The following is a 16,475-nucleotide window of genomic DNA, read 5'->3' as shown; positions in this document are numbered from 1 at the left end:
CCTATTGTAGTATAGACTGATGAAGACATTAAGTAATGAAGAATTCTTAATGTTTTTTACTTCTTTATCATTTTAGCGTAAAGTTATTAAGTACTGACCCATTTCCCTTTTTGATGTGCAAATACGTATTTCTTTCCCTCTATCTTCAGCATTGCTACTGCTATCTCAGAATCATTAATACCAATAAGTTAGTTGGCTATGAACATCATTAAGCACTCTTCAACGGTTAATGCCTTGCTACTCTTTATTATGTTTCAAACTAATCCAATAATGATAATTGTTGTTTCTATATAGAGTTTAAATAACTAGACTGTTAAGGAAATTTTCGAGCAGCCTATAAGTTAATAAATTAGTAAGATTCTGCTTACCTTATTAAGTAAGATTAAGCCAAAAATGGATTAAAAGTGATGAATAAAAAACTTTATTCTTTTATTTTTTCTTTAAAGTATACATCCACTTACACTATTAATATCTTCTAAAAAACTATCTTGCAATGCCACTTTCCTGAGATATAGTAAAATTATTAGCAGTCTGTAGTAAGCAGTAAGGATCTTCGCAGCTTTAAGGTCGTAAATAACATACGTTAAAACTTTTAAGGTGCAAAAAAAAAACTCCTAAATTTTCACCTTGTTTCGTTTCCTACACACTCTGGTAATGTAATATTATATGGCAAAGGAGTAGAAGATCGATCGAAGGCTTCACTTGGCTCTCGTGGATAAAGAGGTAGTAAAGGTTCACCTTCAGAGCTAAGAAAAAAGTTTATCATAGTTTTTCTATAATAGTTATATTCCATAAGCGTTTTACTTAAAGATATCGCAGTTGCACTCCTCTGGTATGGCTTCCCCTGTTTTTTGAAAAAAAAACTTTAATTTTTTATTTTAAATATTGCATCTTTATTATAACTTTTTAAACAAGTGGCTCTTCTTAAAACTTCATATATGTCAGCTTTACTACATCTTGAAAATCGCTTGACTTGGCTTTCTAAGATAATTGGATTCATTAAAAACAGGTTACCATTTTCTCTACACCGTCCGGTGTCATGCTAAGTTCAGAAGTAAACAAGTTAAAATTTCGTTTTTTACTTTATCTCATAAAAAATTAATAATATCGTACCGCTGCTCCCAAGCTGTGACCCACCTCATGTGCAGCCGTATTAAGTTGAATTGCAAAAGAAACTCTTCTACCACGTAATAAAGAAGTTAAAATACCGGTGTTTAAGCTTCTTCTTCCAATATTAAAGTGACTATGTCTAGCACAAATTCCCATTTCTTAATATATATACTTATATAAACTAGAAAATTTATTTAGTTAGATTTAGTAAACCTCGTTGCCTTTCAGCACGGTAAGCAGCTCCTAGTTTGCCTGAAAGATCGCGATGGGTAAACAAGTAAGCCAGGCAATGATGGTTAAAATTTAATTTTGCAAAGTCATCTAAAACCTGGAAAATCGGATATTATTATTTACTCTTTTTCAGCTTTGTACTTGCGCATAGTTGTTTTACCTCTCCTGGAAAGCGCCTCCTATAGCTAACAGGGTTAAGAGACCCTGGGGTTGTCCATATTTCAAAGCCTGAAGATGCTCCAATTTAAGTTCTATAAAACTTATATTGAAGCTGTTTACCGGAAGGTCTAATTTTTAATCTTCTATTAGGGTCATTGTAAAGGTTACTTGTCTTAATAATGTGGTTCACTCCCTGTATTATCCTATCCATCTCAGCTATAGTCCCTATAATGATTATAAAAAAGTGTGATACTTGCTTTATAATATTATAGTAGAGTTACCGTCTATATTTCTATTATTTGCCTCAAAGAAAGTGTGATCTGCAACTAAGTATACATCGCAAACATTTTGAATCGAGAGGGGCACCCCTTCATCAGTTACCGTCCATCGTCCAAAACTTGGTTTTACTTGATCTAATAGCTGAAAAATGTGTAGGCAATTATAGAACGCTATTAATTTCTTAAAAAAAAACTAGCTTGCAATAAATGATATTAGTTATACAAACCTTAAATAGCGTTTTTAATAATTTAAAATTTTTTTTCTAAAGGTTTTAATTTGGCATGAATATAATTTTTTTTATAATTACTATAGTGTAAAATATCAGAAACAAGACGCATACTATAAACTTTTATTATTTAATTAAAATTAACATAAATTTACCTTAAAGCTGTCTTCATTTATATCGCTTCTTCTATACATCACGTGGTGGTAAGGTCCAGCATTTTTGTAATATTTTCGCATTGTTTCAATAAAATATATTTCGGTTTCAGTGTATATAACAGCCTAAAAACAATATATCGTATATTAAAAACATAAAGACTTCTGCACTATTAAATGAGCGGAAAATACACTTTTGTTATTTAATAACCTCAATAGAGCCTTCAACGAAATGTCCATATACATAAGAGTTTTCTACGTCTAAAAAAATTTTTAATTTTAAAAAGAATGTCAAATTATTAAGGGTTTACGAGATATTATTAATAACCTTCAAGACAGCCTGTAAATGCTAGTAAATTGTGTCTATACGTGCTATACGAGTTACTTGCGTCGGTAAGATAAACATAATCCTGGGCCATTTTTGTGGGTCTTATCTTTAGTACATTGAAACTTACATAAAAAAAATATTATTTAAACTTAAATTTTTGTTAAAATTTAAGTTAACTTCTTTCGAAAAGGAATTTTGAAGCTTATGCATTGGTCTCCATAAGACCGACGATATCGACGCAGCCTTTGCGCGGGTTCATGGAATTTTCGATAAAAACTTTGAAAAACCTCAATCTGTTCACTTAATATGTCTTCTGGTATAAAAAGTTTCGGATAATTTAAAAGAAATTAAAATATCTTGTTACCTTTGATAGATGAATTTGTCGCGGATACAATACAAATAAAAACCTCTAAGAACTTGAAAACACACAATAAAAACGAAATTTTTAGGAGCGATATAGACATTTTCGCCCTAGAAAAAGCTCGTGAGGATTTTGATGTAAATTAACTACTTAAGATCATAATAAACATAAGTTAAAATAAATAAAAAATATAGAAAGAAGATAATAGAAATAACAAAAAATTAGAATAATATCTTAAATTTACTAGCCTCATTTAATTACTGGAACGTAATTTACATTTTTTAAATAAAATTGAGCTCGCTATAGTAATCCATTCAATAACCAGTTTAATACACGCTTAGCAAAATTATAACAAGCTTAATCGCTATTAATTAGTAATTAAAAAATTCTTTAGGTTTGTATTTTAATTGTATACAAGTTTTATCAAAAATTTCTTAATTTCTTAAATAAAAATTATAAAGTAAATAAAAACTAAACAAGATTTAAATATCTTCAACACTTCATCTTAATTAATTTAAAGCAAATAACAAAATCACTTTTTCTTGCGGTTGTTATTAATAAAAACAAGTACACTTATAAGAGAGCGTTAAAGTCTTAAAGTAATGGAATTCAAAGCAATTATTTACAAAAAAATTTTTAACAATAAATATAAATTTAATAAGTATTTATAAGTATTTAATTTTTTTTTCTTTATTTTTTCGCCTTCTCTGGCTAAACGAACTTATTAAACCGATGGTAGTAAAGTCAACTTTTTTTAATAAAAAAACTTAAGGCGAAAACACTGCTGCTTGATTAAATTTTTATTTAATAACCCCAAACTATATATACGAAAGTGAACGTTATCAAATGCCTAAGAAAAACCCCACCTTTTTCAAAATAAAAACCTTTACTCGCCACAAAATTTATGTCTTTGAAAAGGAAGTTGCATAAAAAAATACTTACTTGGTTTACGAGACTACAATATTAAAGAGATTGTTTTTCTTTGGTAAGTATTTATATACTAGAAGGTTTTATAAATCAAGTAGTAGTATATTTACAAATCTATTAAATATTTTTTTTACAATTACTTTTAAGCTAAAGAAAATAACTAGTACTTTTAATAGTTCTTGTAATTTATTCATAATATAGATAAAAACCTAGTAGCGCTTCTTTATGATTTCTAAAAACGTAACAGGATTTATATATTTAGCAAACAGAGTGAACTTGGTTATTTGTTTTTCCAGCGTTATCATTAATTATGAATAAACTTTATATGTCACTCGGTATCTCCCGCATTTATAACGTCAGATGTACAATACACTCGATAAGCAATTTAACAATGCATATAGGTATTACAAATTTTTGTTAAACTAATTTAAAACTTATTTTACAAGTAAGTGAGATTCTTTTAAATTTTCTAACGTTTTTTAGTTAAAACCGAAAAACTGAAGATTCTAATAAAATTTAGTAGTTGAACTTTTTTTAGAAATTGTCATATTAGTAAGCTTGAAGCGCTAGTAAACCAAAACAAAATCCTTTTACGTGTGAATAACGGCATTGTTTTATTTACATATATACATTTTGTCATAATGTTACCCCCAAAGCAATAAAATTCAAATATTATAGTTTTACATATAACCTTTTTGAAATTGGAAATTTGTCATAAGTTATTAAAAATTTGTTTAGGGATAAAGCTACTCCTCTATTTAAGCGTTCGAAAATTACAAAACTGCTTTTAAAAACTATCTAATGTCAAAAAATACAAGGAAAACATTTTTTAACATTTTAATTTATTTTTAAGAGCTTAATTAAGGGCGATAACATAAAACTATGTAGTTCCTTAATAGTACAAAGTCGTCATAACCCTTTTAAAATATCTTATTAGTGGTGCGTTAGAGATTATTGCTGCAAAAGTAAATTATTTGCATGAGGCTTATATTTAGTTATTCTCGATAATAGACATCCGAAAATATCTTTAAAAACCTACTTTTTTAAGTTATCTATTAAAAAGTTTATTTCAAAAAAAATGAAAGCGTACTTGTAGAAAAGAATGACTAAATCACTATAGCTAATAGTTTAAATCGCTAAAGTTTCTCGCAAAGCATAAAAAATTTTATAGTAATTAATAAATGCGAAAATTAGCCAAATATCATTTTTAAATAGAAATGGGCTATAATTAATTAGTAATAGTTCTATTATTAATAATTTATCCCAACTGCGTACAATAGTGCACTTAGGGCTTTTGTGCTTTTGGGTTTTTATGTGTAAACTTAAAAAATTTCATGAGTTATAGAAGTATTATTAAAAGTTATATTTCACTACATAACTTTTTCATCTTAAAGATTTAAATAAAATATATAGGACATAAAAGAAATTGAGGTTTCGTGCTTTGAGTTTAAAATATTTAAATGGCGTAAATTACTAAGATAAGAGCTTCCAAGACCATTAATGGAATAAGTATATTTCACTAATAGTTTTAAAGGGGACTCCTTCAAGGTTTAACTATCACCTAATAATATTTTTTATTATTAAATGATTATTAATTTAGAGCAAGATGTTAGCGTTAAAATAAACGTGTATACAATAAGTCAGCTTACCATCTACCAAGCTCAACGCATATGTAGCTAGCTATAGTGTAGGTATAATCAATAGATGAGATAATGGAAATTTTACTAGGCGCCTACAAGTAAATATTAGTTCCCATAACCCTTTATATACGTTCCAATAGAAAAAACGTGAGATCAGCAAGAAAGAAAAATTAACAAAACACTGGTCACTGTGTTAAAAAACAGTTAGAATTACCAACTTATTAGGGAAGAGTATAAATTCATTCTATGTTCGGCTTCGCAGCACAAAATAATAATAGGGAATAAAATAAGGTAGAAGCAGCTTAACATTACTGTTAACCTTGCGGTGGTTTGCAATGAGCTTTATATAATATAAATAATCTAGCCAAAAAAATAATCCTATGAGCTTACTCAGAGTTGAAATGTATACGAAATGGAACAGCAAATTAATTTTTTTTAAGGCACTAACTTTAATTTATAATTATTTCTGGCGAAATAGTCTAACTGTTGCCCGATTAGCTTCTCGAATTTTTTTAATTTTAATTTAATTATGCAACATATAATTAAAAAATAAATTTCAGTCATGCTTTTCGCTTTTATATTTTAGTCTCTTTACGTTTAGAGTGTTGGAGACTCAATAAAACTGCTAGGGCCCAAAAGTTAGAGACTTAATTTCTTTGGGTCATAAGGCTATGTCAAAATAAACGAGTATTCACTCATGTTAAACTATAAGGTAATAATAAAGGGGTTTATTGAAGAGTAAAATTAGTCGAATACATTAACAAGTTGAATACACAAAGTCGTCATATCATGCTTAAGAGTTGTCGTCGTAGTTCAGTGGTTAAGAGCATTGAAGCGCATACCCAACGTTAAGGGCTCGATTTCCACCGACGCGACTCTTTCTTTCGGTGTTTAATGGTTCCATATTTGGTCTTATCATGAAAATATACGCAATAATCCAGCACATACACTAAAAACAGTAAACCACACAGAAACAATTTATAATAGAAGATAAACCAATGGTAAACATCATGAGCTAATATATATATATATATATATATATTGATATTAACGCTATTTTAAACATTTTGGCAAGGCTATGTAAAATCATTTGTTAACTTTGGCAGAGACATCTTTTTTTTTTTCCGCGGAACCGAATTGAACAGGTTTATTTAAAAAACTTAAATATAATCTAAGGAATTTAAGTAAAACGGAAATGCTTTTAACCTTTTGGAAAGGTATGTCACGGAGTGAACCTCATACTTGGTTTGATAAACTAAAGATTTAACTGCAGTTTCTTTTTCGTAGACAAACGGCCTTTGCGGAAAATTAAAGAATAATAATGTTGGGTAGCCCTCTCACAAGTTGTTTAATTAGCAAAAATAATTCCCAGGTACCTTGTTAGAAAGGAGAATAATTTAACAATACTTTTCAGTCGTTTTTAAGTTAAAAACTTTGCTTTTATTTTAATAATCCAAAACGTTTAAATTTTTTAACAACCAACCAAAAGGGTTATAAAAACGCATAGGTTGCCGAGGATGTTACATTGCATAGTTGAGAAGTACGTAGAAATTATTCACGCATACGTCCATTAAAGATAAAAGTTATGAGAGGCAGATTTGCTGTATACGACCGTTAATTCTTATAACGTTGTGTAGGCTCTCATCTTAGGATTAAAGACACCTTCTGTATAGATAAGTTTAGTTGGGTGCGAGAAGGTTGAAAGTAGTTAATTAAGAAGCATTGTGTAAGCCTTCGTGTAAATCTTGCAAAAAGTGCCTTTCGGTTTACAAAGAAATTGGGTTTTATAACTTAATTGCCGTACATTTTTTTTTGGGGTGCTCTATTTTTTTAATAATCTTTTGTAGTTTTGCTTCCACAACTTCATCTCTTTAAAAAAAATGGTTAAAATTAGATGCTGTCGTTCTATAGTCGGTTATGATTGGAGTAGTGATAAACGGTATTTTAAGCATTGTAAGGGCATGTAGCCATTATAGTAGAAAGAGAGGGAGTGGGAAAATTCCTAAAAAAATAAAATATGATCTATGAAGATGTTAACTACTAAGAAAAGAAAAATAACTCATAATGTATATTTAGTAATAACTAAAGTAATAAAACATACATAGCGAAAATAGCACCACATAAAAAAATTCCAAAATTCTTTTGGTTGTTGTCAGTTACAATATACCTAACAAAAGTAATATGATAAAGAAAAAAAGGAGGTGCTTGTCTCGTAAAGAAAAGGTTTTTATAGCTTCAGAGAGAATAAAGGAGATAACACGTGTGATGACAAGAAACTGTCACGTTTTACATCAAGTAGAAAACCGTGTGGTGCGGTTATGTGATATAGTGACACATGTCATTTGGTACCGCGTAATATATCAGGGTTCACTTATTACTAGTATTTTTTATCTTCTATAATATGTCTATTGGAGTGACTTATATAATATACCTACAGCTTTCTCGCACACAAAACTAAGACCATATGTGCATATTCCTCAAGGGCTATATTTAAAAAAAATACCTTTATCAAAAAAGAACTTTTGGATAATAATTATAAAAAAGAATGAGGTGTGCCCTACATATAGATAGGGCACCATCAAGGTCTAAAAGAATCTGCCAGATTACTCCATAAAGATTAACAAAAGACTACAAAAATCCCGCTATATGCAAAGCAAACTCTATGAGTTTTTTACAACTGTTTATAATGCTCTTTACAGTCCTATAATTGAAGACGGACAAATATATTTCCTAATAGAGAGATAAGTTAGATGTTAACATTATTTTTAGAAACCGAATTTTTCGGGAGAACACTGTTCCTTAAATTCACCAATGAGTAACAGGAAATAAATCTACAAAGAGTTATTGTCCCATTAGTGATTAGGGTGTTCATTAAAAGCTACCATATATAGGGGTGTTGTAAGGCCAATATATATATGTCTGTAACGTGAGCTCTGAAGGCAGCTTCAATTTTTTAGGAGTGCGTTCTGTCTAATTAACTTGTTCTACTTTACTTACTTTAATTTTAATACAGCACTATAGATTAATCACAAGTTCCACGCGAAAGAAGAAGTCAAGCTAAGACAACAAAAAAATTTTGATGCATAACATTTTTATACACTGTACTTGATTGCTAACGAGGCCATCTGTAGAATACAAAAAATTAGTATTATTTAATAGAAATAATTTTTTTACTATGTACAAAAGCATTAACGTAAGCAAGACCTTTTTCATCACATCTTATGTTAAGACCAGTGGATGCTGAAATAACATGAAAAAAACTGTAGCATAATAAGTTCTTCACACATCATAGCTGATAGCAAATTTCTTCACCACCACAACAGTTTTCATATGAAAAAACAAAGAAAGTTTTAGGCTACTCTCACACCAAATAGAAGTTTCAGCTGTTTCATACTAGCTCAATTTCTAAAGAGAAAATATATTTAAAAAAAAAATTTTACTAAGACGCTTTTTGGGTCAAGAACTTTGATTAGCTGTCTACAATATGACATATAATATCAACCAGTAACTGGTGAAGTGGGGTTTGTTAAACCCCACTTAAATTAAAAAGTGTTGCTACATGATTATAGCTAATAGGAAATCATTCAGTCTGTATACCTTTCAGTCAGATCTCTCGCTACTGGTGTAGTACACGTACTCTGCAAAATAGTTTTTTTTAAATTCGACCTATGTTACCACAAATCCAGTTTAGGGTCCCCACATCACTATCTACGTAAATGTTGGTTCCTCCATTTGTGTTATGACCTTCACACGTCTTAAAGACTTGTAATGAAATCGGATGACCCCGGTTTTTAAGAGTGGGCGAGTAATGAATAAAAAATTTATTAGTGATTACAGTGGTGAAAAAGGAGACATTGTTGAGTTGGGTTTCGTTAATGACCTTGAAGGTTTTTTTAAAAAGGAGTTCGTCGAATCTGAATCTGATAAGTTATCTCCGAATGATGTTGATCAGCCAACTGCAGAATGAAAGCAGAAGACAAATCCTAAAGTATATTATGGAAAGAACTCTTTCTAATGATCAGCGGAACCACCAAAGTCAATCTTTCGAACACGGAAGCATTACATAATTACACCTCTGCCAGGCATTATTGGTCCAGCAAAGCAGAGAGGAAATTAAGCTTTCTGTTCGGGAGCTATTATTCACAGATTTTAGGAATGGTTCAGAACATTTTCTCCTTTTTTTTTTTTTACTACTAAATTATGTGTAGAGACGTTATACACAGTAAACACGACACAATTCTTTTTATTTGAGCCATTAGTGCGGTTGAATACCAGCCTATTTGAACACTGGGCAGTTGGTTTGACTTATGGTTATATACCACCCGGAGTACTGAGCCACACTAGCGTTAGATTCTTGTTCTTGAAACCGGCCTAGCTAGCTGCATTCCGGGAAGAGGGACTAAAAGGTGTTTTTAACTAGTATATTTTATATATACGCGCCGATCTCGAAAATAAAACATTGGGATGCAGGTAATAGGTGGAGATGAAGCTATAAGAAATTGATTAAAAAAGCTAACCACATAAACGTGGGCGTGCAAACAATATAAAATAGTAACACGTTTCGCAATTTATCAAAAAAAATAAGTTATATACCTGTGCACTTTGGACGTTAGCCTCCTTCCCTTAGTTGTCTTTTTACTTATATTACTTTTTCCGAGAAGCTATAGTTACGATACTACCCTTCTTGTAGTTAAGGGATTCAACAGACCCGTATTACAAGACACATAGAAACGCTCAATAATAATATTGTATTTAGGTCAGCGTCAAAACCGTCTTAGTCTCTAAATGTGTGCACACGATTATATATAATATACTGGGCGTTATCCTTTTACAGACTGGGATCGAAAGGATCTGCTTGGTTACCTATTAAAATTGATAACTTTTACAAGCAATGCCAGAACAAAACTAATCAACTAAAGATGGCGCTCCATCTACACTAAAAATTATTATAAAAACTTTTTCCAAGGTTTTCCGTAACAGGTTATAATTTTTATTCCCTCCCAACTGGGGGTGAAGTTGCGGTTAGTCATTAAGCTTAACTAACACACACCAGAATCTGTTTGTATAGAGCAAGAGATAGTATGAAATTAAGATAGTTAAAAATTTTATTTTATTTATGAAAGTTTCATATTATATCTTATGAGAATTGCATTTAGTAACGTAAAAATTTTATCAATTACTATATATGTTCATCGCGAAACCTATGATCTAGATTAAAAAAATTCTTTTATTATTCTTTTTTGACCTATTCCACGTTATCCCTTTTTTTAAATATACAGCTTACAATTTCCTTGGTAAGGTATGTTAATAGTTAGAAAATAATAATTTTAGACATAAATTAGGTTTAAGTAGATCTAAGTTACTTTAGAAATGCTTTAAACACATCACGTTAACAGGTCACAGCGATTAAACTAAGAATTAAAGATTAAATATTAACAACTGAGGGATAGCGAAAGTGTTTTTAATTTCATTCTTACTTTTTAGCGCACATCATTTATTAAATTATGGCTAGCTTAGGCTTTGTTAATAGTACTCCCTATTGTAAGATTCTTGGTCGTTAAGCTCTTCAAATTTTGTGCTTTTGTATATAGAAGAATCTAGTCTATTACATATTTAATGCTTGAGGGATCTGGAGCAATATATTTGTTTAATTAAACGCCGTTTTTCTCCTTACCAAGAGTTCTATACTCAAAACCAATATGAAATTAAAATTAGTAAATTAAAATTTATAATTAGTAAAAGAAGTTATTAGAATAATAGTCTTACATAGCTGCATAAAAGATATATAAAATAATTACGTTTATAATTGAAGTTTGCCACCAAAGATAATTTGATAGATTTTAGTATTTGTCTAAGAACCCGTATGTTTATATCAAACAAGAATTTAATCGTGGGTCACTAAATGACGCCCTCAGTGCTGTAACTAAATAGCTAAAAATTTTACTATATTAGAAATTTTTTTTTTTCGATTTTATAATAACATATGAACCTTTTTTATTTTCCTTTAATAACTGTAATGTTAAAAATTATTAGTAAACTAAATAAATTTTTAATTATCTATGTATTAATATTAAGTTGACTAACATTACCTTCAAGGACTTCTGCATAAGATGCAAGTAGTTTTACTTATGATTTAAAGTTTTGTAGAATCCCTGCTTATTATTGCAATAGCTCTTCTAAAGGAGCAAATTTAAATTTTAAAAATTTTTTATCAAAATTTTTTAGAACCTTCACGAAAATTAAAGCGTTATCGACGCTCAGAAACAGAGCAACGCGTAAATCTTCAATTACCTTTAAATAATAAGTTATGTAACGTTACAACCTCATTATTTATGTTTAACGGGCTTTAAAGTTCATAAATCTAAAGATAAGACCAGCAAAGCTAGCTAAAAAAATTACATATACGTAACAGATGAAAGAAACTTTGACAGAACTCTTAAACAAAACGTATTTGCCTTTTCAGGCTATATAGAAGGTACTAATAAAAAAAAGTAATTATTTATGACCAGCTTTCTTTAATTAGGTATTTAGGCTCATATGTGTATGACCATTTTTTTGAAGGCATAATTGAGGTTTCAGCTTAATAAAATTGTAATACTTCACTATTAACAAAAAGTGAAATAGTTGATTCTTATCTTAAACTTTTTAGGCTGTAATTTACACTGAAAAAGAAATTTATATAATTGAAGAACTTCAGAAATATTATCGAAATCTTGGACCTCACCATCATATATTATACAAAAGAAGTGACCTCAATGAAGACAAGTTTAAGGTAAATATAGTTGCCAAACTTCATAGTTTATTTTTATGTCAAGTAGTGGATTAAAATCTTTATTTATTAAATTTTATAAACTAAAATACTTAATATATACGTTATTATAACATAGTTAATGGATCTCGCAAAACCAGCATATGGAAAATTATTTATAGCAGAGGAGAATCCAAGCCTTCCTGTTAATCATGTATGCGAAATGTATTTAATAGCTGATCAAACTTTCTATGCAGCTAATGGAAAAAGTATAGAGAGTAATCAATGTATCATAAATTTCACCAAGAATTTAAGGTAACCTTTTCTTTTAGAGGAACTGTAGCGGAGATGGATAGAATAATACAAGGAGTAAATTATATTATCGGTAATAGTAATTTATATGAAGATCCAGATAAAAGGTTGAGAGTTAGACCTGCTGATACACTTTTTATAGTGTTTGGTGAAGAAAGTAAGTTACTATAAATCCTACCCAGGATTTGAGATTTGGACGACCCTAGGCCCACTTAAAACTGTTAGCTATTATAAACCCACTACAAGAGAGGTCTTCATTGTCGTTGCTGAGTATAAAACTAGAGGGTATATGTTAGTAACGTCAACACTTATTAAGTTTTGAATGACTTTGCTACTGAAAAATTTATTAAACATTGTTTAGCATTCTTATTCACTCATCGAGAGTTTAGTGTAGCTAAGGGGTAGCCTACGAGGCGATCGCATTGGAATCGAGGTTATGAATTTTTTTGTTTACTAAACTCTACTCCCTTTTTTTATGAGTATATTTAACTTAGAAACTGGGATATGTGCTAAACATGAATACTATACGATTGGAAGAAGAAGTTTAAATACGGTCTTATTAACACTTTGTCGCGTGGAAGAAAAGTTTCCTTTGCAATTAAACTTAACACTGCAGCCCACGTGGGGTGGAACATAGTCTGGGGACAGCGGTATGGACTGAAGTGCTTTATTTTTAGAACATAAAAAAATACCTACATATATAAGCACGACACTACTGATTGCCAAGATCGTAGACTTCATTATTTGACGAACCCGATTATCTTAGAAACACAGGTTAAACAATATTCTTGAAGTAGCAAGTCTAGAATACTAGAAGTTTTAAACAATGCCCGATGTTTACAACTTACGAAGGGAACTTAACCAGTTTGTGTAATTTAAAGCTTATTATAATTTAGGTGACTAAAGAAAAGTGCATTTGTAACAATATTAGGTAGAAAGAAATATTTTTTAGATGGGGACATTCATGGGTACTTTAAAATACTTTTAAGTTTTAAGAACTCTTCTCAGATTCCACTTACTCCAAGGCAGCACTTTGAAGATAAATGTTTCAACTGTTCCTCTTCTTTATAACATTACCGTTCCAGGGTGTGCTGGTAATAATACAAAAATGTGCATAATTTTTTTTTATAAATCTAACAAATTATTTATTACCTTACGAAAACGGTTTTACTATGCCTGATACAAATGATACTGTTAACAAAGATGATGCATAATACTCATTGAACTTGTAACTGATTTTGTAAAAAAAATAAAAAAATATTTTCATTTACATATCTAATTACTATATTTAGGTAGGGGAATAATAATGTCTTTATTACGGTTGAGGATAAAGACTTTAAAATGATAGTCCCTTAAGCATCTCTTGTTAATAATTTTAGCTTGCATATTGAAGAAGAGCACCAGCGAACCGCCTAAAGAGTGACTTAAGACAAAGTATAGAACGTAATGAGTCGGAGAAAGTGAGGAGGAGCATTAATTTATCTTTCAGTAGAAAAAGGGTGTTTATACCTTAAATGGAAAAATCAAAAGAAAATGTGGTGAAAAAATAGTTTCACGTGGTGAGCACGTGATTTAACAGGGTTGACTCCGACATAAATATTTTATTGTTTGTTTATAAAGTTGACGAACTACAGCTAAGCTTTAATTTAAAAGAAGGACTTCAAACACTAATTATTTAAATGAGTTAGAAATAGTCTTTAAGGCGGTGAGAAAAAGAAATGATCTTCTGTCACAAATGCACACATCTGCTTGTAAGATACATGCTAGAAGTAAATAGTAGTTATGATGGACTAAGAACTACAAAGCTCTGCAAAACTAATTTTTGTTCAGCTGCATTGGTAAACTTTGTGTTCCAAGATGCTGAATCCAAACATCACCTCCATTTCCCCCTATCACATAAGGTTTTTTGTAAAATAATAGGGGTTTACAATAAAAAATCAAGCGATGATAGAAATCACTATCTTTACTACATTGTACTAAATATATCATTATTCATAAATAAACGAACTATTCCTTTATGATATATTAATAATTTTATGTTCACTCTTTTTGCCTTTGAAACCTTTGATGCTCCTTCGAACACGCTTTCCCTCTCCATCCTTCGTGCCCCGCTTGATCAACCAACAATAGTCAACTACATATTCGCATCTTCGAAATTTTAAAAAGGACAGCTATGTTTTATGAAGCTTAGGAAATGGACGCCGCCTCTTTTCTAGGAATTTCATGTAAAGTAGGTGGGTCTCACTTTTGGTAGCGATATATATTTTGACAAATAGGAAAGCATAGTAACTTTTCTCTTTAGCCAAGAAATTTTCCTTTTCAAAATAACCCAAAAAATATTTAATTAAGTATGTTTAGTCCTTTTAATATCTTTTTTATATACGCTACATATGCGTAACTCTTCTTTTTAGCTTTTGGAATACTTTATATTAAAGTTTTTCGTTTTGGGCTCTTATTAAATTGTTGCACTTAATTAGCTGAGTGTGACTCTATAGTACCAATCGTTACCAATATAATTTTTTTTTTCTTTTTCCCTTCGTGAAGGTTAAACGATACATCAATGTAAACTACAAATATTATGTGCGCCACACTTATATTTCATAAATATGCATATTATTGAATGCAAAATTAAACAAAATTTATGGAACTTATGGTGCTTTCACAGGCTTGAAGTTTCCATAATATAAATCAACACTATGGAATAATACATGGTTATTAAATAAGTTATAATGTTTAGAATTTAATAACCTTTCTGCACGATTTAAAATTTGAATAGTTAAGGGTATTATTTAAAGTTAATTAGATTCCTTTTAAAATCTACTGCTACAATATGTTTGGCATATATGTATGTTATTAATAAACACATGTGTGGTTTTTCATACTCTTCTGTTCATTCTTCCCTTCTTTCTTTTTCGGTTTTTACTGAGTCTTTAGTGTTTTAGTTTTACGTTGGTCAAGAGGAACTGCAATATTATAAAGGTAATAGTATTAAGTCTAGGGGTTAGAACAAAAAATAAACGCCTGGAGGGCGTTAAAGTAGAAGTTAATAAAATTTAGTAGCCCTAGAGGACTACTAATTTTATAATTGAATAACTAATTTTACTTAATATTGTAAACAGATTGATAAACTTTATTTAAATATATAAAACTTTTAGATAATTCATTTGATAAATTAGGATCCTCTTAACAGGTACGACACCACATAAAAAAAAATTATAGTTTATAGTCATTTTATATGTTTACTTATTAAATTAGCCATATGCCTTTCAAAGAATAGAGCATATACAACTAGTTAAAATCTTTTTAATTTATTTTAAGATTTTTAGAGTGACGCAAAAAGAAAAAGTATGAGTTAATGCATTAAAAATGTGTAAAAAAATTGGAATAATTGTAATAACTTATTCATTTCTATACTTAAATAAATAAGCCCTGAACTTAAAAATTTAATAAGATATCAGTAAAATGAGTATTTTGAGGAGAATTACTCATAAAGAATAATTATAAAAAATCTATCACGATAAAAATATAAAGTTTTTAATGCTGAATTAAAAACTAAGGTTGTTACTAGTGATGGTATGATTTACTACAGTACGCAGTTAAATAAGATAGATTGCGCTTTAATTAATTTTAATGGGTAGGTCAATCTATCAAAATTATGTTTATAATTGTGTATATATATATTGATATTAACCTTAATAAACATCAAGATTTTTGTTCTCTGTTCGTGGCGTCTTTTCAGTTTATAGGGCTGTGGAGAGGTTTTTTTGTCTAGAGAACGAGTTTGACGTAATGTCTTGATCTATTGAGCCGAACAGAGCGTAGCCAGTGGCCGTCTATAGTATAGCATATTAGAAACCTAACTTCTAGGGAGCGTGGGCATTATTAAAGCTTAAAAGCTTAAAAGAAAATTTTAAACAATTACTGTAGTTAAATAATGATTAAACTTTTGAATCTTTAAGAAGTTATGATATGTTGTACAGGATTTAAAATTGGTAAAAGATA

General features: G+C 29.7%; 1 protein-coding gene across 1 annotated transcript; it reads right to left on the bottom strand.

The window, feature by feature from the left end:
• Window positions 1-475: 475 nt before the first annotated feature.
• Window positions 476-1,534, bottom strand: LOC135120188 (disintegrin and metalloproteinase domain-containing protein 10-like). The gene is made up of 7 exons (XM_064044505.1): window positions 1,502-1,534; window positions 1,324-1,438; window positions 1,114-1,268; window positions 904-1,042; window positions 805-844; window positions 627-746; window positions 476-559 (listed from the first exon to the last, which is right to left on the bottom strand). Exons 3-7 carry the CDS (start codon window positions 1,264-1,266, stop codon window positions 484-486), a joined length of 528 nt encoding a protein of 175 aa, XP_063900575.1. The 5' UTR covers window positions 1,267-1,268; window positions 1,324-1,438; window positions 1,502-1,534; the 3' UTR covers window positions 476-483.
• Between the last annotated feature and the right edge of the window lie 14,941 nt (window positions 1,535-16,475).

The sequence above is a fragment of the Zophobas morio genome, unplaced genomic scaffold, assembly GCF_036711695.1.
Source record: "Zophobas morio isolate AGI-343-1 ecotype UQ-CSIRO unplaced genomic scaffold, CSIRO_AGI_Zmor_V1 ptg000357l, whole genome shotgun sequence".
Classification (NCBI taxonomy): Eukaryota; Metazoa; Arthropoda; class Insecta; order Coleoptera; family Tenebrionidae; genus Zophobas; species Zophobas morio.
The sequence above is the reverse complement of the archived record's forward strand: the minus strand, read 5'-3'. Positions and strand labels throughout refer to the sequence as shown.

Excerpts from the sequence above, each read along its gene's own strand:
- LOC135120188 (XM_064044505.1), bottom strand. The coding sequence starts at position 1,266 with ATGGGAATTTGTGCTAGACATAGTCACTTTAATATTGGAAGAAGAAGC. Across the intron at positions 747-804 it reads TGCAACTGCGATATCTTTAA|CTCTGAAGGTGAACCTTTAC; the intron begins GTAAAACGCTTA and ends CTTTTTTCTTAG. Across the intron at positions 560-626 it reads TGTGTAGGAAACGAAACAAG|CTGCGAAGATCCTTACTGCT; the intron begins GTGAAAATTTAG and ends ACGACCTTAAAG.